The sequence below is a fragment of the Nyctereutes procyonoides genome, unplaced genomic scaffold (genome assembly GCF_905146905.1).
Source record: "Nyctereutes procyonoides isolate TBG_1078 unplaced genomic scaffold, NYPRO_anot_genome, whole genome shotgun sequence".
NCBI classification, from domain to species: domain Eukaryota; kingdom Metazoa; phylum Chordata; class Mammalia; order Carnivora; family Canidae; genus Nyctereutes; species Nyctereutes procyonoides.
Genome location: NW_026575140.1, coordinates 11,491,059 through 11,515,889, shown reverse-complemented (window position 1 = coordinate 11,515,889; position 24,831 = coordinate 11,491,059). Strand labels below are relative to the sequence as shown.

The following is a 24,831-nucleotide window of genomic DNA, read 5'->3' as shown; positions in this document are numbered from 1 at the left end:
CATTTGCATAAGAGCTGCTCAGCATACTGGGTACCTTTTAGATCCAGCAAGCACAGCAACATTAACTGGTTTGAACTTAGGCCCTAATGACTCTGGCCTCATTAACACTATATTCTAGCTAACTTACCAGACTCTATACATAAAATATTTAAAGCTGACTACTAAGCTGTTTGCTGCTAAGAGAATATTTCACAGATATTTTTCCTTCTGTTAACAGTGATTATCTCTGGATTTGGGAACTGAGGGGTGGGAAGATCAGGTGAGAGGGAAGCATTCTTTTTGTGACGGTTTTAAGATATGTCCACAAATTCTTTGATAGTGCTCTCTCCAGAAGGTAGGGCCAAATTAACTTCCCTCTCTATTGGGTGGGCTGTAAATGGTGGCTTACTTCTACTAAACAGAAGTTGGTAAAAATGCCAATGACTTATGAGGCTAGGTCATAAAAAACACTGAGGCCTTGTGTGTGTGTGTGTTTGCATGGCCATCTGTCTGTCTCTTACCAACAGAAGCTAGTTGTCATGTTATAAAGACACTCAGGCAGTCTTAAAAAAGAGGCCCACAAAATGAAGAACTGAGATCTCTGGCCAAAAGCTGGTAAGCCATTCAAGTGAGCCATGTTAGAAATGATTCTTCCAGCCCATCAAGCTTTTGGATGGCTATACCTTCAACCAACAGAGTGAATATAATCTCATTCAACCCAAACTAGAACCATCCAACTAAATTACTCCTAGATTTCTGACCCACAAAAAGTATATGTGATAATAAATATTTATTATCATTTTAAGTCACAAAGTACTTTTTTTTTTTTTTAGGTTTTTATTTATTTATTCATTCATGAGAGACACACAGAGAGGCAGAGACAGAGGGAGAAGCAAGCTCCTTGCAGGGAGCCTGATGCAGGACTTGATCCCAGCACCAGGGATCACACCCCGAGCCAAAGGCAGATGCTCAACCACTGAGCCACCCAGGTGTCCCCACAAAGTACTTCTTTAAAGTTTGTTTGTTTATTTATTTATTTATTTATTTATTTATTTAGTAATCTCTATGTCCGACATGAGCTGCATGTTCTACCAACTGAGCCAGCCAGGTGCCCCGTAAGTTACTGTCTTTTTTTTTAAGATTTTATTTATTTGAGAGAGAGAGAGAGAGAGCGCGCGCGCGCATGCACACAAGCAGGGGGAGGGGCAGAGGGAGAGAGAGAGAATCATAAGACTCCATAGTAAACACAGAGCCTGATGCAGGGCTTAATCTCAACCTTGAGAACATGACCTGAGCTGAAACCAAGAATCAGATGTTTAACCAACTGAGCCACCCAGGCACTCCCATAAGTTTTGAGGTAATTCATTACACAGGTAAGAGATAATTAATACACTTATTGATATATATGTTTTTTTATTTTTGTTTTTGGTGCCATAAATACATACTGTCCAGTTTCAAAAATAATTAGCTTTAAAACCTATTTCTTAAAACATAATTTTTTCACTCAAATTATACTAAGCTCCTCTAAATTAATAGAGCCCACTTTTGGAAATGTTCTCTTAAAGACCCTCTTCCTCCCAAAATATAGTGTGTACTACAAACTGGTACTCTTTTATACTTTACTAGAAATATCTTAAGGGTATATGAAGACCCTGGGCATACAATTTAACAAGTGGTAGCAGAAAATTAATGTATCAGTGCCAACAGTTGTACAATATACAACTGAGTGCAAATGTGTCTCAATGGTTCAAAAGGAGTTCACTGGCACTTTAAGGCTCATCTTTCACCATAGAATAAAACATACAATGAAGAACTCACTTTCAACTACAATCACAAAAGGAGCATGTTACTGCTTCAAGTTGTTCTTTTTTTTAAACCAAGTTTTATAGGCTTAAACAAGCTGTGCTCCTCAAATTAATCTTAAAGGATTCTCCAATCTTTTTTTTTTTTTTTAAGAGGGGGCTGAGCAGGGCAGCCTGGGTGGCTCAGTGGTTTAGCGTTGCCTTCAGCCCAGGGCCTGATCCTGGAGACCCGGGATCGAGTCCCACATTGGGCTCCCTGTATGGAGCCTGCTTCTCCTTCTGCCTGTGTCTTTGCCTCTCTCTCTGTGTCTCTCATGAGTAAATAAATAAAATCTTAAAAAAAAAAAGTGGGAGCTGAGCAGAGGGAGAGAGAGAATCCTAAGTAGGCTCCATCCTATGCTTACCATAGGGCCCAATATGGGGCACAAACTCACAACCCTGAGATCATGGCCTGAGCTAAAATCTAAAGTCAGGTGCTTAACTGACTGAGCCACCCAGGCACCCCATGGATTTTCCTATTTAATTTCAATCTAGCAACTATTTCTCTTCCATGAACTAGCAATGAAGAAAAATTAATGGAAATAAATGAAAATCAACTTTTAAGGAACAACATGTCACAAAATAGTGTTATGATGAAAAATTAAACATAAAATCTTCTGTGAGGTACATTAAATAAAGCCAGCTTGTGATATTATGTCACAGAAGTTGTATCAAGAAGTATACAAAGAGGCCTCTGGGGGCTCAGTCAGTAGAATGTGCTACTTTAGATCTCAGGATCATGAGTTTAGGCCCCACACTGGGTACAGAGATTACTTAGAAATAAACAACAACCAAAAAACCCCAACAACAACAAAAGAAGTACACAGAAATTTAATCAATTTGGGAAATGAGAGCAGGGAATTTTAGTAAATGATTTTGCCTACATACACTAATCATTTAGTTATTAGTTTAATTGTTTGATAAATGAGTCATATTAATTCAAAATTGTTAAGTGTTAAAGGGCTTTGTCATTTACTAGCTATATGACTTTTAACAAGTTGCTTAACTTCTCTGTTTCCTCATCTGTTAAATGAGGTAATAGTTCCTACAGCGTAAGGTGGTTGTAATAAACTGGGTAATTCACAAGTATAAAAGCACACAGTAAACAATCAATGATACTCAATAGTAGTAGTATTAGTAGACTATGTATATTTGGAAAGCAATATTCAGTAAGTATTTAGCTTTAATAAGTCTAACTACATTATTGAAGTGTCCAGTGAAAAACAGTGGATGGGGGGGAAAATGCACCAAGAGGAGACAAAATTTAAAAATTCTAGATTTAACAACATGTACAGATTTGACAAATGTATTCATCAAATGTCAAGGCATATGATGACAACCACCTAGCTCTCAACATTCTTGAGCTATCCAGAAGTTCATGGTTCTTACAAGGAGCTTGAGAAGAAACTGATACTGAAAAGCGTAATTTGATCAAGATTCTGACAAAGGGATATAATGATTCTAGTAAATCAGCAAAAAACACTACAACCAAAAGAGCAAAAATATAAAGGGGAAGGTATTTTAGCTAATACTTCTAAGTCTTCCCTGAACCACACCCCACCTTCTTGTTTCTGTTGGGTTTTTTCAACCACATTAGTTAACTGGCTTAAAAATACCTTTTGCTAAAATACTTTTTAAAAGCTGAAGACAGAGAGAGGCACAAATGATCAACTTAAAAGCAGTTAAACATATTCACAAAGCCACTGATAAATTCTTACCACCATAAAATCGAAGCATACAGCCGAGGTCAGGATCTGTTGCCTCCTCCTGTATACGCACAGGGTCATCAAATCCCAGCCTGGACAAGTAATCATAAACGATCTGAAGAGGTCGTTCCGTAGGTTCTAGTCTCCTGCTTACACAATTAAAAGAAAAGTATTTAGTAAGAATAAAAATGTTTCATTTTTAAAATCTTTTAATATGTTCTAGATTATTACTTCTGTATCGAGATTTTCTTTAATATCGTATGATACAACTAATCTAAACAAGAGGACCCCCCAAAGAGCTTTTGTTTACATGGGGGTATATCTGCTGATATTTACTGAATAAGAACAACAAATTAATAATTTCCAAATGGTGGGGCACCTGGGTGGCTCAGTCAGTTAAGTGCCTGCCTTTGGCTTAGGTTGGGATCCAGCCCCACATCAAGCTCTCTGCTCAGAGAGGAGTCTGCTTCTCCCTCTCCCTTTGCCCCTTCCCCTGCTCATGCTCAAACACACACTCTGTCTTATAAATAAATAAAATCTTAAAAAAAAAAAAAAGGTCTCAAGGAGCATTAGTCTTTAGGTCTTAAAAGGATTGTTTAGAAAACTTGAGGAATGCCTGGCTGGCTCAGTCAGTAGAGAGAGCAACTCTTGATCTAAGGGTCATGAGTTCAAGTTTCATGTTTGGTACAGAGATTACTTAAAAATAAAATATTTAAAAAGAAAAAAGAAAAGTTAAGAATTGCATTAATTAGAAGAAACATGGTACACCTCTCATCAGTGTAAAAAATATGAAGGCCATCTGTATTTCATGGTGAAAAGAGAAGAAAATACAGCTGGCAATAAAATTTAAGTAAAAATAACATGAAATAGCAATATTCCAAAGCTGAAGATAAACAGCTCCAAAATTGTAGAGGCTGTCTTTAGGCAATAGCCCTGAGCAATGGAAACCTGAGCAAGGTGAAAGAGCCCACAGCAACCAAGCTGACACTAACAGACTCATTAAGCCACAGGCCCTCACCAACCAGCCAATGGGTCACTTACAGCCAGGAGCAGTTTTTTTTTTTTCCTTTTTGATTTAATTTATTTATTTATAAGAGAGACAGAGAGACAGAGGGAGAAGCAGGCTCCCAGTGGAGAGCTCGATGTGGGACTCCATCCCAGGACCCCGGGATCATGCCCTGAGCCAAAGGCAGATGCTCAGGTGCCCCAGCCAGGCATAGTTCTTAAGATTACCAAAAAAAGGGGATCCCTGGGTGGCGCAGCGGTTTGGCGCCTGCCTTTGGCCCAGGGCGCGATCCTGGAGACCCAGGATCGAATCCCACATCAGGCTCCCAGTGCATGGAGCCTGCTTCTCCCTCTGCCTATGTCTCTGCCTCTCTCTCTCTCTCTCTCTCTCTCTGTGACTATCATAAATAAATAAAAATTTAAAAAAAAATTTAAAAAAAAAAAAAAGATTACCAAAAAAAGGTAAGTTCCATGAGTCCCATGTTCCCTTATTCCAACCTATAACTATAACTCCAACTCCGCACTACCACCTTGTGGTAGAGTCTCTCCTTTGCTCTCCTGCCCACTACTCCCTTGCAGTGTATTCAGTAAACTTCTACCTTTTTTGCTCTGCCTTGTGTGAATTCTTTCATGGGCCCACCACCAGCCCCCATCAAATCAGAACACCCCACAAAAAAATGATAATTTAGGAATGTATGTCATAGTGATGAGAAAATACAAAAATAAAACAACTACTTGGCCCCCCGACTGCTCAGTGCAGACTTTTATCCATAAACTCAGAATTGCTACATGAAGAATGACCAAAGAACTAAAACCCTAAAAAGACAAATAAATACAGAATTTAACAGAAACAGAATATAAACTTTATGAAATAATTACAACTAATCTCTAGGCAAATAAAATAAAAATTCACAAAGGGCTACAGCAGTATTAGACATTTTCCCAGTACACCAGTAGAATTCTTCTAAGGAGAATATATTTTGAGACTTCTAATAACCTGTATTCTAGATGGGTGAATTAGCCATGTAACCTGAACACTGAAGGATTAACTAGATGACAAGGGCATAAGGAGCTATCTTGTCTTCCAGTGTCAAGAAGGATTAGACTTACTCTGGACCACTCTAAAGAACAGGACTAGGAACAATGAAAAGTTGCACAGGTAAACCTGGATCAAAAATGAGGAAGAGAGAAAAAAAAATGAGGAAGAGGGATGCCTGTGTGGCTCAGTGGATGAGCGTCTACCTTTGGCTCAGGGCATGATTCTGGGGTCCAGGATTGAGGCCCATGTCAGGCTCCTTGTGAGGAGCCTGCTTCTCCCTCTGCCTGTATCTCTGCCTCTCTCTCTCTCTCTCTCTCTGTGTGTCTCTCATGAATAAATAAATAAAAATCTTTTAAAAAAAATGAGGAAGAACTTTAATAATTAGAGATGCCCAATAATGAAACAGACTGCCTCTCAAAATAGCTCATGGAAAGCTAGAGAGCCATCTGTCACACACATTTAATTTAGATAAAGAGTCTCCTAAAAAAAAAATCAGGCTGAGAGGTGTTTGGGTGGCTCAGTCAGTTACATCTGACTCTTGACCTCAGCTCGAGTCTTGATCTCAGGGTTGTGAGTTCAGGCTCCACACTGGGCTCCATGCTATGTGTGGAGCCTAGTTTAAAAAAACAAAACAGGGAACCCTGGGTGGCGCAGCGGTTTGGCGCCTGCCTTTGGCCCAGGGCGCGATCCTGGAGACCCGGGATCGAATCCCACGTCGGGCTCCCGGTGCATGGAGCCTGCTTCTCCCTCTGCCTATGTCTCTGCCTCTCTCTCTCGCTCTCTATCATAAGTAAAAAAATAAAAAATTAAAAAATAAAAAAAATAAAAAATAAAAAAACAAAAGAAAAGAAAAGAAAAATAGAAGAATCAGGTTGGGACAGATGATGTTTAGGGTCTTTTTAGAACTCAAGGGTCAATGAGATATCCAAGATACCTTCCTAATGTAATACAAATTCTGCCTGAATCCTGCTATTATTTTTAGATACAGAGTTCAATGTACTTAAATATAATTCCACATAATGATCACATAGAAATAGACCAAAGAAATAAAACTTTCAGGATAACTCTCACTAGTTCAATTTTTCAATTTGTCTAGAAAACCAAAAGAAATGGAAACATCCTAATTCTGACACATTTTACCTGATCAACTTTCCTTCCTAAAGAGGCTCTGGAGATTCTGAAACCCTCTTTATACATTTCTACCTAATGAAAACATTTTTCCTGGTAGGACAGAAAAAAAAAATCAGGAGAATCTCAACATCTGCTCTTATTACTTTAGCATAAATGAGTAAACAAGAACTATTTCAAGAACTGCAAAAACAAGTAAAATGAGGGACTAGGACTAATTCTATTTACTCATTAAACTCACCTGCTTAAGAGAGTAGAGAGTATGGGGGGGTGGGGAGGGAAATGGTATTATCTGCTTATAGATCAATTTTATGTTTCAAAGTTTCCAAACTTTAACAAGCTGGTACTTAGCTATTTGTTAAATCTCTCACAAATCAAAGGAAAACTATATACTGCTAAAAGAGGTGTAGGAGAAATATTGTCAATGCAAGGTTTTATTCAGCATTTGAAATACTTCTGCTACTGCTTTAAGTAAAGATAAAAGATGGTTATAGTTTTAGTTTGCTTCTAAGGCTTCTAGGAGCTACTAGGGTCCCTGTAAATCTGAATATATACAGTTATTTCTTTCCAAATCAACCAACCAATACCTTAATGCTATCAACAGCCATTTAGAGCTTTTAGCCAGGAATAGCAGTCAATAGTTATTCTAAATGATGCCCACAGGTAAAACACAGATAAGAGAAAACTACATTTCATTCCATGTATCTTTTCACAAGAATTCTAGTTAACAGGGGGAGGCAAAAGTACACATTATTAAAATATAATACGGGTAATAGTACAATGTATCAAAGACCCTAACAAAGCACAGCAGCATTCTCTACATTCAGAGTAAAACTCAATCTCTGGCCACCTAGAAAGGTAAAATCTACAGATGTTAAGATCAACAATACAGATAATACAAACAACAATAATAAGGATACTTCAATAAATATCTATTTCATGCCTGACACTATGCTGAAAAGTGCTCAACATTTTATAAAGCTATGCCTGTTTTGCAAATAAGGAAAATGAGATCCAGTCATACCATTAGTACATTGTGGCATCAAGGTTTGTTGGTTTCATTACAAAGCCTAGTTTCTTTTAGGTAAACCGCATTATTTTATATAGTTAAAATAATTTATGCAGAAGAGAGCTCAAAACACTTTATATTTTAACTTTGCATGGAAGAACCTAAAAAGTAATGTTTTTAAATTACTGTATTCCAGTTTAATACACCATCATTTGAAAGATACATTATTTTGTGCCTATCATTGTTGTATAATACAGAATCTTACACTAGTCTTCGTTCCTGATTCCTGGGGGGAAATTTTAAAGCCTTGGAATTTCCTGAATATTAGGAGTATCTTAGTCATTCATGAGCCCCTGGCATCACCCCTAACAGATGAGATGACTCAAGATAGGGGCTGGTAACCATAAAGATCAACCAAGTGAAGAGAAGGTTGGGGTTTGGAGCCAGCCTGAATACATAGGGAAGGAAGAGAGTTGGAGATCAAAGGCCAAGCATGTGGTCATTGAATCAATCAAGCCTATTCAATGAAATGCTACTAAAAACTGTACTGAAGGGGTGCCTGGATGGCTCAGTGATTGAGCATCTGCCTTCGGCTCAGATCATGATCTCAGGGTACTAGATGGAGTCTCGCATTAAGCTCCTCACAGGGAGCCTATTTCTCCCTCTGCCTATGTCTCTGCCTCCCATGAATAAACTAATAAAATCTTAAAAAAAAAAAAAAAAAACCAACTGTACTGAAGTTCCATGGAACTCTGTGGTCAGTGAACAAGGGGAGATGTGCTGGGAAGATGACAAGGGAGAGGGCATGGAAGTTCTATGATTATCACCCTCCCAGACCTTGCCCTATGTGTGCCCTGCTCATTAAGCACATATATTCCAATAACACATATATTAAGCACATTTATTCCAATAACACAAATGAGGCATTGCTCATCATTCAACCTCCCCTCAATAACCATTTATACTGCTTCCTATTTAATTTCTCCAATTTTTGTTAAAAATTTGTACATGTTTGTCATGGAACTTTGATGAGACACATAAGTACAGCAAGAGGAGAGTAATCTCATCCTTCCTGGCACCCGAGCTCAGGGACTTTGCACGCAGATTTGTAACCACGTGGCCAATTTGATGGATAAGCCTTTTTTTTTTTTTTTTAACATCGTCATGATCATTTCTAATGTAACAGTATCGGCAGGGTCCTTTCTAACCAGGCTTATTATTTTTTTTAATACTTGCCATTTCTCGTGGTAGTGGGTTTGGCTAGTTCTGATTTGTACTTTTTTTTTTTAAAAGATTATATTTATTTATTCATGAGAGAGAGAGAGAGAGAGAGAGGAAGAGACACAGGCAGAGGGAGAAGCAGGCTCCATGCAGGGAGCCAGACGTGGGACTCGATCCCGGGTCCCCAGGATCACGCCCTGGGCTGAAGGCAGGCTCTAAACTGCTAAGCCACCCAGGGATCCCTGATTTGTATTCTTTATTATCCTTTACTAAAACTGTAATCATAATTACAACACTTTTTTGAGTCTGAATCATTCTAGTAAATTATTAAACCTAAAAGGGTCATGGGTACCCCCATGACCAATCTCCAGTTGGTCAGAAGTGTGGCTATAATCTGAAGGGCAATCTTGTTGGGGACCATGCCCTTTAACTTGTGAAGTCTGTGAAAAGTTTGGGTGGTTAGTATCAGAACTATACTGTAGTAAACCAAATGGTATTGCAATAACCATTAAGAAAAAAACACTGCCAATTAAACTATGACCCATCAACAACTATAAAATACAAGCTGATTTCACATTAGTATTAAAATGTAAAAATGGGCAGCCCAGGTGGCTTAGCGGTTTAGCACTGTCTTCAGCCCAGGGCGTGATCCTGGGGACCCAGGATCGAGTCCCACGTCTGGCTCCATGCATGGAGCCTGCTTCTCCCTCTGCCTATGTCTCTGACTCTCTCCCTGTGTCCCTCATGAATAAATAAATAAAATCTTTAAAAAAAATAAAATGTAAAAAAATTAACAAAAATTAATGTATAACAGATTTTTAAGTTCTAAAATATCAGAAATATGAAGCAAAAAAAAAAACAAAAAACCTCCTTTCCTTCCTCAGTAGCAATCAAGGTCAGTACATATCCTGAAACAGTATCATTCACTCCACTTTCACAATGTCAGAATATGGTAAACAGGATTTTAGTAACCTGCACAAGGTCACTCCATCGGGTCAAGGACAGAAAAGTAATTAGAATGCAAGATCCCAAACCCCAAGGGTATTTTCTGTTATAAAAATCTTACTGTCTCCTAGCTTATCTTAAAAGATAGTCTATCAAACACAGAAATCTTACTCAGTTTGAGGACTAAGAATAAAAGTAAATATATGACCATGAGCCAAGGGACACTCCACTTTTGTCATATATGATCTAGTTACAACTTTTCAGGTAGAAGGCAATGATTACACTAAACTTCACTAGTGAGTCAGTTATCAAACAGTTCAATAAAAAAACAAACCAAATATTATCATCTAAGAGTAATGGACTAGGACAGCAGCAGACCAGGCAGCGGGAGGAACATTCTATCCCCCCCCTCCCCCCCCCCCCCCCCCCCCCGCCCTCTCCAGGTCTGTTTCACATTTATGAAACAAAGGGAAATGGTCTGGTATTCCCACTGGGAAATTACTGGCCTTTTGGGCAAGACAATTCCTGGTTGTACAAGTCTATCCCACATATTGAAGACATTAAGCCTTTGTGGCCCATGCCCCGCTAAATGCTGGCAACTCTCCCTCGTAGTTGGGAAAATCAGCAAACCCTGCCCCAGACATATTTCCAAATGGTAAGGGCAGGGGGTGAGGGGTGAGGGGTCATGAAGTTGAGTAGACTAGACTTTGTCTAATAGAGGACCTCTTCAGGTTCCTTCAAGTGCTACAATTCTATAAATTAGCAATCCTTCAGTTTTACTGAAGTGACAAGTCCATGACTGAAAAACAGTACGGAAATAAGGGAAATAAGGAAGTCATGGGTGATTAAAAAAAAAAAAAATGCGGTAAATTTCATCCCAGTAATCCCATTTCTAGCATGGAGCCCAGGGAGATCAACAATATAAAGATTCATGAACTAAGGTTTAGTCATCACAACACCACTTCTAAGATTTGAATGATTTGAAACAATCTAAAGAGGTAACACGCACTGAGCACTTGCTGGGTGTCAGACATGATAGTCAGCATTTTACTTCCTTGCCACCCAAAGTGAAGCACATCACTTAGAAGCTTAAAACAGAATCTCAGGCCCCACCCAGACCTTCTCAGTCGGACTCTGTATCTTAACAAGCTCACCAGGCGAGCATTATAGAGTTTAAGAAGCACTATTTTACAAGTATTAATGCATTTGATCTTCACAAGGTGTAATTAATTTCCATCATGATAGCTCTATAATGTAAATACAATTATCCTCCATTCTACACATTAGTAAACTAAGGCATAGAGCATCATGTAACTTGCAGAGTGACTGCCAGGGCCAGGATATGAACCCACACATGCTTGTTCCAGAATCCAAGCTCTAAATCATCACTGCCTATTATTTCTCAATTTTTAAACAAGTTACAGTATTTCTGTAAAATGGAATACCCTGTAGCAAATAAAACTGATGTCTAAAGAATTTTTCATGACACAGGAAATTAACCGAAGTATGCAGTAAATAAAATTGAATATATGGTATGGGCCCCAAAATGTAATTTTTAAAAATTACATACACATTCACTTTGAAAAAGATCGGAGTGGCAGGGGTGGGGGGGAGTAAGTATGGGAGTCAATATAGGAGATCTGGTGTCAGAACACAAGAGTTCAAATTCCAGCTCCACCACTCATTAGCTCAGTGAGGTAGAGGCAGCTTTGAGGTAACAAGCTCAAGCAGTGGAAGCTGAGTAAGGAGGAAGGGCCCATAGGGACCATGGGGCTGAACACAGGCAATGCAAACAGGCTCAGAAGTGACCCCCCTGAAATAACCACAGGCCCTAAATGACCAATTACAGCCAGGCACCCTTCCTAGATCACCAAGAAAGGGAAAATTCTATATGCTCCCATCCTCCCTCACTCTAGCCTGCCTTCACCACTGCCTTGGGGCAATCTCTCTGCTGCTTTCACTGCTTCCTTGCAGTGTTTTTAACCAACTTTTCTCTCTTGTTCTGCCCTGAGTGAATTCTTTCACAGCCTGCGCTGTAGATCGGAGCACCCCACATCTGGTGGCTCCCCCATGTGACTGCCACAAGCGATCTTGGGTGAGAGGGTTTATCCTTAAAAAGTTTCTTCACCTATGAAAAGAAAATTTTCTTCATCTATGAAATGAAAATAGTATCTACCTCACAAGATCGTTGTGAGGATTAAGTGAGGTAATCTACAAAAAGCACAAACACTGAAGATTATTATTTCTCTTTATACTTTTTCATTTGACAAAATGTCTACAATGACTATGTTATACTTCAGTAAGTAGCAAAAAAAAAAAGTGCCTTATATCCTTATATTGTCAACTATCTCACAGGCTATTATGAAGAAAGTATCTATTCTTCTGATTAGATAACACAAGACTGAACTCAAGCAATAACAGTTGAGTAAGAGATCTAAAAAAAGATCTTTAAATCATAAGATTAAGGAGTGAAACTGAGTAAAGGACACAGTACTAGTTCCTCTCCTGGAAGGCCTTTCCTCGAACAAAGTTCACCACCTCCTTAGTCCAACTCCCTGGCAGTACCTGCTTGACCTTGAACAGGTTGTAGGACCTCTTGCAAAGCCTCGCTTTTCCTCCTCTGAAAGAAAGGATGCAACTGCTCTTGGAATTAGTTACTGTGAGGATTTAATGAGATTACGTACATAAAGAACTAAGCACACTGGACCTAGCAAAACGAAGCCCTCGATGTTAGCTCAAATCTATCCTCATCACCAGTGTCATCTTTCTTTGGCTGAGTGACGACACCTCTTGAGCTTCTCCTCCAGCAATGAGAACATACTCATTCTTTTCAAAGAGCAGTTCAATAGTGTTTCATTATTTTCTTTTTTTGTTTTGTTTTCATTATTTTCTAATCAATTAGATCTATGAAGAGCCATTTCATTACAAAATTATCAAGGCCAGGGATCCCTGGGTGGTACAGTGGTTTGGCGCCTGCCTTTGACCCAGGGCGCGATCCTGGAGACCCGGGATCAAATCCCACGTCGGGTTCCCGGTGCATGGAGCCTGCTTCTCCCTCTGCCTATGTCTCTGCCTCTCTCTCTCTCTCTGTGTGTGTGTGTGTGACTATCATAAATAAAAAAAAAAAATTAAAAAAATTATCAAGGCCACAGGGCTAAAAAGAAACAAACTCTCAAAAGAAAAAAAAGAAAGAAAGAAACAAACTCTCGGGACACCTGGGTGGCTGTCTGCCTTCGGCTGAGGGCCTGATCCTGGGGTTCCAGGATCGAGTTCCGCATCGGGCTCCCTGCGTGGAGCCTGCTTCTCTCCGTGCCTATGTCTCTGCCTCTCTTTCTGTGTCTCTTATGGATAAATAAATAAAAATCTTTAAAACAAACTCTCCATTTTAAGTAACTTAGATTCACAAAAATATATAATTTCACATTTGGATTAACTACACAATTAGTAGTAGCAAGCAAATTCAGATAGGAGTTTTGTTCTAGTATCTCTGTATCAAATACATTAGTATACAAATGAGTAAGTCTTAGGTTTAAATACATGAACTCCATCAGTCACTACCAGCTCTAATGTAGGTCAAGGCTTTCCACCTGATAAAATTAGATCGGAATCAGTGTTAAGATTTAGAAAAGCCTAAGGATCACCTAGTCTGATCCTTTCGTTTTGCAAATGGATTTAGGAAATGTAGTTAACTGGTGAACAAAGAAAACATTCAAATGCTAATCTACTTTTTCAGGAATTAGTCCAAATCCTAAATGGAACACATAGTAAATAAAACTCAGTTTAGACTTTTAAAATTACATCAATTTTTAGCTCAACTAAAGGTGTTACTATTATTACCACATTTTGAGATGTAAGTGGGAGCTTCCTTTCTCACTTTCAAGAGTACTGAATCTACAGCTTTGAATTCTGTTTCGGGACATTTATTATTACAGGGAAGAGTGAGGAGAGAAAGTCAATGGTCAGTTGCATTAGCTCTTATTCGATGTCTAATTCAAAAAATAGTCTTTTTTTTTTTTAACATTGAAGCAAAGAGTTCATAAGCACAGTAAAAGATACTATGAGAACATTCTCCTTCACAGTCATATAAAAATTTTTAAAGGAACACAAGTGGCATTTGAACCTATGAAAATATGCTCTACTGGGCACCTGGATGGCTTAGTGGGTTAAATGTCTTTGGCTCAGGTCATGATTCCAGGGTCCTGGGATCCAGCCCTGCAGCAGGGTCCCTGCTCAGCAGGGAGTCTGCTTCTCCCATTCTCTGCCCCTCCCCCCACTTGTCCTCTCTGTCAAATGAATAAATAAAAATCCTTAAAAAAAAGATTTGAAAATATGCTCTACTAAGATAAATGTAAATTAAAATGACAAAAATAAAATTCCTATCAGATTTGCAAGAATCTAAGTCATTAGGCTAGAAAGAAGATTTGTCCTTGGAATTCTGACTTTATAATTCTCTAATTTAAAAACCACTAACAATCATTTCTACCCACAAGCAAGTATCATGCATGAGTATGTATCTATATTTATATATAAAATTTAATGCTAACATGTTCTGGAGAAAGGGGAAAACAGTCATACTTTTATATTATTTGCTGAAGTTTAACTTCTACAAAAAGAAATGTTGACAATATGTATCAAAATTATAAATGCATATATGCTTTGACCCAATAATTCCACTTCCAGGAGTTTTATTTTACAAGATTACTTCCACAGAGGTGAATTATCATAGGTAAAAGAATATTCACTGCAGCACTGCTTGTAGAAGTAAAAAACTGGTAACAACCTGAATGTCCATTAATAGGAGATCCACTAAAATGATGTAGCCTCATAAAATGGAATATTATGCAGCCATTAAATAAATGAAAATTAGATGGAAAGATCTCTAAGAGATTTCAAGTCAATAATGTGCTGCATATAGCACCATTGATTTTTTTTTTTTTTTAAATTCATGAGAGACATAAAGAGAGAGGCAGACACACAGGAAGAGGGAGAAGCAGGCTCCCTGCAAGGAGCCTGATGTGGGACTCGATCCCGGACCCCAGGATCACACCCTAAGCTGAAGGCAGGCACTCAACCGCTGAGCCACCCAGGTGTCCCTAGCACCATTAATTTTAAATTTATATATAGACACATACTTATTTATGCACGAACCTCTATACTTATTCTATTTCTTTCCATACATTTCAATTTCATTCAATTTACACATATTATCTTTTTAAATAACTCTTTTAAACAGGTTCCATTCTCAGGTGTTGGGGCTTAAACACATGACCCTGAGATCAAGACCTGAGCTAAAATCAAGAGTCAGACATTTAACCAACTGAGCCACCCAGGCACCCCTATTTTTTTTAAATAACCTTAAAATATTTATTTTAAATTTAGATATTTGACCCGTGTGTAACCCAAATGAAGTAACTATCAAATTTTCCTTCACTGCTAGCTTTTAAATTCAAAACCATAATTTCAGCATGCCAAGGACAAGTCTTTATTTCAAGTCTAGTGACCCATAATCAATTATCAGTTCTAAGCACAATTAAAATCCTAAAGCCCACTTCCAAGCAGAAATGGAGATTACTTACACTGCAACAGAGTTAGAGGGGTGAGACCTTACCTGACTAGGTCTCCATGAAGTTGTAAATAAAGACTTTCCCTTCCCTCACCAGCACAGATTTCTGATGCTGGTGTCTCCACGGTGCACAGGACAAGATGTAAGTCAGAGGAGGCGGAGGCAGAGGTGGTTGTGGCGGCAGTGGTCGTGTCTGCTCCATAAAGGTAAACACAACCTCTGTTGACATCTTCTCTCAGCCAGTCTCTTTCTCGAGAACCAAACCTACTTCGCCTAGTCAAACAATTCCTGCTCCCATTGCGTTTCATATTTCTCTAAAAAAACATCAAGACAAAGAAATCATTAGCTAGAATGTCTGGCTGAGTTAGACATGTTTAGTCCCCAACCCACCTTTCCACTCTCTATCCACTACCACCTCCTGTCATGAGGCCTTCCACACCTGCCATGCCCATTCCTAAGCTTGAAAAGTTTTCTCTCCTGCCAGCTGCTTATGGCTCTGTCCAACACTTTGTCTAACCCTTTCTTGTTCTTATATTTTCAAAAAAATGTAAGAATAATAAAACATCTGTTTACCTACGACCTAACTTTCACAAATTTTGTCATATTTATTTCCATATTTAGATCCTTATTCTAAAGAACATACACACAATATATTCCTACACATTTAGCTCAAGTCACCTAATACCCCATCTAAGTCCCGTTTCCTTCCCTCTCTCCCCAGAAACACTCTACTGTATTTGTTTTCACTATTCCATGCATTTTTATATGTTCGCTATATAGGTACATATCTATAAACTAAACACAATTATTTTCCATGATTTAGAACTTTAAATCCTACCATACTTATGTTTCACCCTGCCATTTTTTAGATTTGGTTCAACACTGGTCATGCTAATACACCCAGCTCACTCATTTGAATAATATCCCATTATATGAATACACTGCAATTTATTCATTCTCCTGTTGAAGGCATTTAGTTTGTTTCTAATTTTTCACTGTTAGAAACTATGCTGCATTAAACATTTTTGTACATGTCTCTACAATGCAAATTTCAAGTTTCTCTAGGGTCCTGACCCTCTGCCTCAGATCCCAAATAAGTACAGAATACTGCACAAATATTCTTTCCATTCTCATCATTTCCAAACAAATTAGTGTTGCATCTGATAATTTAGGTATGTGAAATTCACACACACTGTGGTTATCTCAAAGTAAAAACAATTGCTACAGCAATATGACAAGTCTCTAAAGATCAATATTGACCTGCTCTATTTTTATGATGGGCTTTTCTGTTCCCTTTTCTTTTTCAAGATTTTATTTATTTGAGACAGAGAGTGAGCAAGAGAGGAGGGAGGGATGGAGAAGGACAAGCAGACTCCCCGCTGAACACGGAGCCCTGCACCTGCTCACAACTGAGATGATGACCTGAGCTGAAACCAGGAATCCCACGTTTAACTGACTGAGCCACCCAGGCGCCCCTGTTCCCTTTAATATAAAGACATTTCCGGGATCCCTGGGTGGCGCAGAGGTTTAGCGCCTGTCTTTGGCCCGGGGCGCGATCTTGGAGACCCGGGATCGAATACCACGTCGGGCTCCCGGTGCATGGAGCCTGCTTCTCCCTCTGCCTGTGTCTCTGCCTCTCTCTCTCTCTCTCTCTCTCTCTCTCTCTGTGACTATCATAAATAATTAAAAAAAAAAAGTTTAATATAAAGACATTTCCTCTAATACACTGCTGTACTTCTCTATGTCATTCTCCATACCTATCACTGCTTCAGTCATATCCCGCTTTTAACCCTCCCAATGTACCACGATTCCACAATTCTGTGACTTGTCTGAAATGTCCTTCTTCATCTTGTCCACCTGACTAGATAGCCTTCAAACTCTACTCACGTGTCACTCTTCCCTGTGGGGCCTTCCATGTCTCCCATCCCCATTTTCTCTGCATACCTAGAATTAGTGACTTTCTTTACTCTCTCCACAGCAGAACCTCTTCACCTTGAACCCTCATGTTTACTACTACAGGGATCACAATGTGTTTTAACCATGCATTTGATGTTTCCTCCTCTCTTCTACACTGAGAATCTATTACAGTCCGGCCTTAATACTTGAGTGGCACACTGATGCACACAGAACTCACAGAAATCACATCACATCACATCACAGAATGTATTCCCAGTCTGTACTTTAGCCCAATTTGCTCTGGCAAGAAGTTGAACAAACTTGAGGGGAAAGTCTTCTTTCTATACAGAGAACCCTAAAATCCTTTTACCAACCACAAAGTAAAAAAAAAGATTTTTGCTACTACTCCTCTTCGGAAGTCAGAAATACCTATAAATAAAGCAAATATAATGTTTGTAATTACTGAGATTAAGTACTTGAGGGTAATTATGGCATCTTAAATTCAATTTCTAAGATGATAAAGAAACGCGAAGGAAAAGTGAGAAGGTATTTATTTCCATGTGGGAATAAAGAAAAATATAAGTGAGAATGGCTTCGTTGTTTAAATTAAGGATAACAGGCAAATCCACTGTTTTACAGATATTAAGGATTTGAATATAGCTATTCAAAACCATGAGGATTATTACTGATTCTAACTTTAGATAAGTAGGATAAACCCCTGTTACAGGTAGGAACTAGGTCTCTCTTCTCCACAAAAGCATTTTCTCAAAGCTGAACATCTCAGAATTAACAAAGGGATTTCAAGTACTTATTTTATAAAGACAAAGGCCATCATATTTATATCAAGTAATTTTAGCCACTGAATAATTTATCACTGATTTTAAATATTCCTTCTTTTTTAGTCTTTGGGAAAGATCAACTGGCCCATCTAAAACAGTATTCTACACGGTACAGTAATATTTATACAAAGAAGCTCTCCATTCTGCACTGAGCAGAGAGAAATTTTGCTCACTATTACTGAGAACAAGTAGATAACTATTCCACAGAACCACCAAAAAGCTTCTTTTAAAAAACTTTTTAAGGTCAAATAATGGCCCAATGATCTTCTCAATCTTAGAAAAGTCAAGAAAAAAAATCCCAGGAAGTTATTATATTAGTTCACCCATGATTTTTCTTCTGTGAGGATCTTTAAAGTCATTTTTAGGGGCACCTGGGTGGCTCAGTTAGTTAAGCATCTGCCTTTGGCTCAGGTCATGATCCCAGAGTCCTGGGATGGAGCCTGCATGGGACTTCCTGCTCAGTAAGGAGAGAGTCTGCTTCTCCTTTTCCCCCTGCCATTTCCCCTGCTTGTGCTTGTTCTCTCTCTCAAATAATAAAATCTTTGAAAAAAGAATTTTTTAAGTCATTTTTAAATGTGTTAATAGGGGTGCCTAGGCGGCTCCATTGGTTAAGCAGCAGAGTTTGGCTTGGCTCCTGGTCTCGAGGTCCTGGGATCCAGCCCCATGTCAGGCTCCCTGATCAGCAGGGAATCTGACTGTCCCTCTCCCTCTGCCCCTCCCTTGCTTGTGCTCTCTCTCTCAAATAAATAAATAAAATCTTTAAAATGTGTTTATCCATTTTCCTTAAGACCATAAATCCCTTAAAAAAAAAAAAAAAAGGCAGCAATAAATCCCTGGCAGCTCTTTCTGCCCATGGGTTCTGTCCCTGTGCTTTAATAAAAACGCTTTTTGCACCAGAAAAAAAATAAATAAATAAAAAGACTATAAATTCCTTAAGAACTTTACTGAAACACGTGTTGTTGGTCAAAGAATGTATCTCCTATTTATATGATATATTCCATCCTTTAAAGATAAACTGCTGAGTTAGACCTTTAGCGGGTATCATTCTCTTAAACCTGCTCAATGGGCATTTTTAAAAGGCCTAGATACCAAGCAAGCATAGCCTTCTGGCAAAGATCTAGATGAACTGTTCAGCTATTACTAGCTATTGCTGAATTACCTAGTGCTTCCTTCTCCACTGTGTAAAGCATCAGATAACTGCTGGAAAGGCCAGTACTGTCCTGATGCTTTCAGCTTTTAGAATCATTGTTCCACTGAAATTGTTAAGATTTTAAAAAGATTCTCTTGCTTCCCTTACTCTTACATAAAAACTGTTGACAAACTTTTCTAAAAGGAACAGGTCTATAATCACCTTTCACATCAAACAAGTGTAAAAGCACACTTAAGATTTAAAATAGGGGCTTAGTCGGTTAAGCACGTCTGACTTGATTTCAGCTCAGGTCCTGATCTCAGGATGGTGAGAGGGAGCCTCATCAGGCTCTGCACTGCTTGAGATTCTCTCTCTCCCTGTCTGCCCCTCCCCCACACTCTCCCTTAAAAAAAAAAAAAAAGATTGAAATATAGTTCTAAAAACTCCAAGTCTTTAGAAGCCATGAATAAAGTACCCACTTCAGTTTTAAGCTTTTAACTCTCTAAAAATGAAAATAACATGAGGGCTGTGATCAGTTCAAAGGTGATAAACTATTAAACACCCACATACAATTAACTCTAAGATATGTATGGGAAAAAGTCTGCTCAAGTAACTCTCCCTGCTGAGTTCTATTAGAATGTGAAATACCGTAAGGTAGGAGATATGCTCCTGCATTCAAAACTTTAAAACAATATGGGCTCATCTCTAGGAATATACATGTTAAGCAATATTTTGGAAAGAGTGGGATCAGGTAAGGAGAAGAAGAATATTTCAGTTTATTAAAAATCTTGGTATTGATTTTTAAAAACCATAAACGCACATTATTTGGGTACAAACTTGAAACCAGTACTGACAAAAATGGATTTCATGGCACTTGCAGTCCAGTTTATGATCTATCTTCTATAGTCTAAGTAAAGAAATAATCCCAAAATTGTAGCAAACATCTGGAAAATTATTCTTCAAAGTTACTACCAATAATCTTAAGAATATTACAAATACTACACCTATATTCCAACAACAACAGTAAAGGAGTACACTCTAATTAGTAATTCACTAAATACATCTGGAATTAGATTTTGAGGCTAACTTCCCAATACCCCATATGATGGACCTAGATCGAATATGGCTAAATTATACTGGCTTAGTTATAGTAGCCTTTTTATGAAGATCTATATTACCTGACAATGATGCTCATGACTTCGCAGTTAGTATAAAAGCTTTACAAAAAAGAACGATAAGCCTTGTCCAAAGGGTCTTCAAAGAACAGGTAGGAAATTATGACTTCTATCCATATACTCTTTTCCAGCTTCATCTGGCACAAAATTCAACCACTCTGCTACTTAAGGAAACTTTTGTGTATGTAGAACACGCAGCACCTATTCTCCATAGCCAATCCCATTTATTTGCAAAGATTATTTAAAGTGTTGACCATATGCAATAAAGCAAGAGATGCAAGAGCATTTAGACACTATCAACCTCCCATAACACCAACTCAGTACTATAATCAAGATCAATTTCTGGAGTCTTTCTAATGGTTACCACATTGGAACCCAGGGAAACCAGTGGTAAATCTGACGGCTTCCTGAAAGTCTAGGAAGGCAGGACCCTTGAATCAAGAGCCTCCTTTCTCAGTTCCTTCCATCTCTCATCAATTCATTCCCTCCCCCACAAAAAGTTGTCATAAAAAAAGCCAAGGTTGTTTATCTTCTAGGCCAGAGGCCATTACCTATCTCTCAGACCTGCCATATCCTGATAAGCCACAGCAGAACTTTTTTTTTTAAAGTTCATTGACAATTTACATTTGATGACCTTACAGTTTTAAGTAAGTATCTAAAAGCCTTAAAGTCATTATATTTTAAACTTATGGTTAAATAAGTTAAAATAAACATGTACAAGGCAGAAGTAGGCAGAAGTAAAGAATAAACTATGAAAAGTTACTGCTTTAAGTCTGCATTAAGACTGGGAGATGATAGCAAAAAAAAAAAAAAGTCTTATATTTTACAGAGCTCTATTTTATGTGGTTTCATGGATGGGTTCACCAGATGCTTCACATCCACTTTTTTTTTTTTTCCAGTGTTCCCACGTTGTAGTAGTGTCCTACGAATAATCTCAATGTACAGGGCTCATCCTTAATTCCAACTGACAACTATTACTTAATACATCTTTTTTAACATCGTGTATTTTCACTGTTTTTGCAAAGTATTTCTGAAAGACATCAAAACCTCTAAATGTTCTTTTCTCTCTTACATCTCAGGGGCCAAGTCTTAAATCCTGCTGATTTCCGCTTCTAGAACTCTATTATCATCGGGACATCTTGTCTACACACTTGACCTACAGAAAAATTCCTCTCCAACTAGTTCAGAGGCCAGCAGAAAACTCTATCCAGTTGGTCTCCCTACAACTCCTTTAAACCATCTTTACTGTCGCCCTCCCGACCCCTCATTTCTTGTGCATCGAAACTTCTTGTCATCCCCTTCAAGGCTCCGCCACTCCCCGCCCTGCCAACATCTGCTTTCATTTTCCTCCTACTCCCCCCAGCGCCTGCCCCCAAGCCCCGCCGGCTGCCTGTTGCATAACCGCTCCCGGTGCCGCCTCGCCCGGCTCCCGCACGCAGGAAGGCCCTTCCTGCCGAACCCCTCCTCTCTGCAGCAGCGCGCCCGGAGCCTCCCCGAGACCCGGCTGCTGCGGGGATCCCCTCCGCAGCGGGCAGGTGGAGCCTCAGAGCCGGCGGCCGGCTCCTAACTTGGGCGGCGAGCCCCGCGGCAGAGCCGGCCCGCTCCACCCGGCGCGGCCCCGAGCACGCGGCGGCGCCCGGCCAATCACCGCCGCCGTCCTCCCGCCGGGGTGATGCCTTCAGGTGTCCGGGGAGAAGCCCTGCGTACTCCCGGCGCGCTCTCGGGCCCGCGCGACGGCCCCCGGCCCCGGACGAGGCCGAGGGCGGCCGAGCGGGCCCCCGGGTCCCGCAGCAGCCGGGCGGGCGGCGGCGGCCGGGCGGGCGGCGGACCGGAGGCGTGGGCCTGCGAGGCGGGTGGCGCGCGGCCAGGGATGGGCAGCCGAGGGGGCCGGAGGCGGCTGCGGCCTCGGCGGGGGCGGGCGCGGGCGCGGGCGCGGAGGCCTGGGCCGGGGCCGGGGCCGGGGCCGCGGCGCCCCCCGCCGGACTGCGGGGCCGCGGGCGGCGAGGCGGACACACTGACGCGGCGCGGGGGTCGCCGGCCGCCCTGCCACCGCGCGGGGCGGGGGCGGCCTCTCTCCGCCCCGGTGTCCTCCCCAGCCCGCCCGCCTCACCTTCAGGACCCGAATCCCGCCCGGCCGGCGGCTCGCGGGCGCTTCGGGCGGCTCCGGGGGCTCGAGCGGGCCCGCGGGCCCCGGCTCCACCTCCCCCATCGGCGGCGGAGGCTGCACTGGGACGCCGGGCCGGCGCGACGGCGCGCGGGACCTCGGCGGCGCGCGCGAGCAGCCCGCGGCCCCGCCCCGCCCCCGGGCCCGCCCCGCCCCCCCGCGGCCCCGCCCCGCCCCGCCCCCCCGCCTCCGCGGCCCCGCCCCGCCCGCAGCCCCGCGGGACCAGCGTAGCCGCGGGCCCGGCGCTGCCCCGGCTCAGCCCGGCGAGCCGCAGCCCGGCTGGGCGGCGGTGCAACCCCGGCGGGCGGAGCCGGGCGCCTCCACCAGGCTGGGCCTGCGCCCCCAGCCGCCCTCCAAGCCGAGGCGGCCGAGAGGGTTATTTGCTGCTACCACCGCCTCCGAGGTACCGGCTGGACGGACTAGGGGCAGGGGGGCGTCTGCGCCAATTGTAGTGACAGGACCCGCCGGGCGCTCAGGGTGGCTCTTGTAACTTACCTCTCCCTGATGTTTCCTCTTTCTGCTTCGAAACTGGCCTGTCACCCTCACATGCTAAGCCACTGAATGGATTGTTGAGAATATCCCTTAGCAGGGCCGTTTCTCTTCCTTATTACAGATGCTCACGATGTTCTTTAGCAAATTCGACCCAACCTCGTGTACAAGATGTCAACTCACCGCCCAGCCACATTTTAATTCACTTTTCTCCTCCTTTCGGTAAAAGTACCAGAATTCCTTACTCTGCCTCAAGCCATAATATGGTCCAAGACCATTTTATTATTTGCAAGGCTAATTCAGAAAATCCTTAAAAGCTAATTATTTTAATTCCTGCAGTGATGGTACTTTTGTGACTAGCCAGACTGCCAAATTTGGAATCAGACAGCCTGATTCCAGATCTGAGCTCTACCTCTTATTACACCTATACTCTTGTGCAATTTACTTGATTTGAGCCTTTGTTTCTTAGCGGTGAAATAGAAATGAGTATCTAGCAGTTACTATCAAGATTTTGTGAATGTACACAAAATGCTTAGTAGGGATTCATAGGAGCCATCCTCATTCTAATTCTGATCTTCCAAATTCAAGATTTACTCAGTTTCTCAGGTGGAGGAACTCTTCTACTCTTAATTCTACTCTAAATTTTCCTTGGAAACCTTTTAGACTTCTGGATTTTAGGGCTTTCCCTCTTACACAGGTGTTAATGAATCTTCAAGCAACATGTTAAGATATTAAGCACCAAAAAATCAGTAATTCCCTGATCTTTGAACAATTGGTAAAGATGGTTATCACCTATCCACTGCTCCAGCTTGCCTAGTCCATACCAACTGTATGTTTAAAATATTGTAATTATAGGCTTAGTACAAGAGAATTTGAGATCTAACAGTACAGTCTGTGTCCCCTCTCTACTATAGGATATGTATCCATTTGGAGATCTTTTAAATCCCAAAACAAAATTTGACTCCTGTAGATTCTGATTCGATATAAGTTTGGTCACTACTTTCTCCCTTCACATGAGATACTTTGCCTATACCAAAAATCCCAATCTCCAGTAGTCTTCGTTAGTCTCATTTTAAAATCAAAAATGACTTCTGTGAGTCTGATATAAAGTGAAAAAAGCTCTTAGGTTGACTACCTCCTGGGTCTTCCACCTTGAAACTACTTTTAAGAAAGCTACTTAAAGGAGTTGATTCCTGGGCAGTCCTGGTGGCCCTGTGGTTTAGCGCCGCCTTCAGCCTGGGGCGTTATCCTGGAGACCCAGGATAGAGTCCCACGTGGGGGTCCCTGCATGGAGCCTGCTTCTCCCTCTGCCTGTGTCTCTGCCTCTCTCTCTCTCTCTCTCTCTGTCACTCTGTGTCTATCATGAATAAATGGGTAAAATCTTAAAAAAAAAAAAAAGGAGTTGATTCCCATTTCAATGATTCCTGGGTAACTTCTTCCAGCAAGAACACTGGTATGCAAGCTATAGGTACCCATATGGGAAGAGAAGTGGACTTTGACCAAGGGCAGAGCGGAAAGACCAAAATGTGGTCCAGAATTAGTGTTTCTAAAAGCCTGTTTCTTGAGGTTTTATACATTACATTTTCCTGATCTTATAAGAAGCTTTTTATTGATTGATCACCTGAACCAAAAGGATTTTATCCCAGGACCAGCATTTTGAGTTCGTGCTGGGGAATAGTGGTGGTAGATTGGTTTTCTCCATT

General features: G+C 40.9%; 1 protein-coding gene across 2 annotated transcripts in view; it reads right to left on the bottom strand.

Moving 5' to 3' along the window:
• Window positions 1-22,714, bottom strand: part of PHLPP2 (PH domain and leucine rich repeat protein phosphatase 2) — a 70,606-nt gene extending 47,892 nt beyond the window's left edge. Inside the window, exons 1-3 of one of the 2 annotated variants that reach the window (XM_055305314.1) lie at window positions 22,586-22,714; window positions 15,482-15,750; window positions 3,539-3,672 (exon numbers count right to left, since the gene is read on the bottom strand). In XM_055305314.1, the coding sequence (XP_055161289.1) occupies window positions 3,539-3,672; window positions 15,482-15,750; window positions 22,586-22,684 (502 nt within the window). In that variant the 5' untranslated portion in view covers window positions 22,685-22,714. Of the gene's footprint in view, window positions 1-3,538; window positions 3,673-15,481; window positions 15,751-20,478; window positions 20,514-22,585 lie in introns of those variants that run through there. The other variant, XM_055305315.1, reaches the window with a different exon arrangement.
• Between the last annotated feature and the right edge of the window lie 2,117 nt (window positions 22,715-24,831).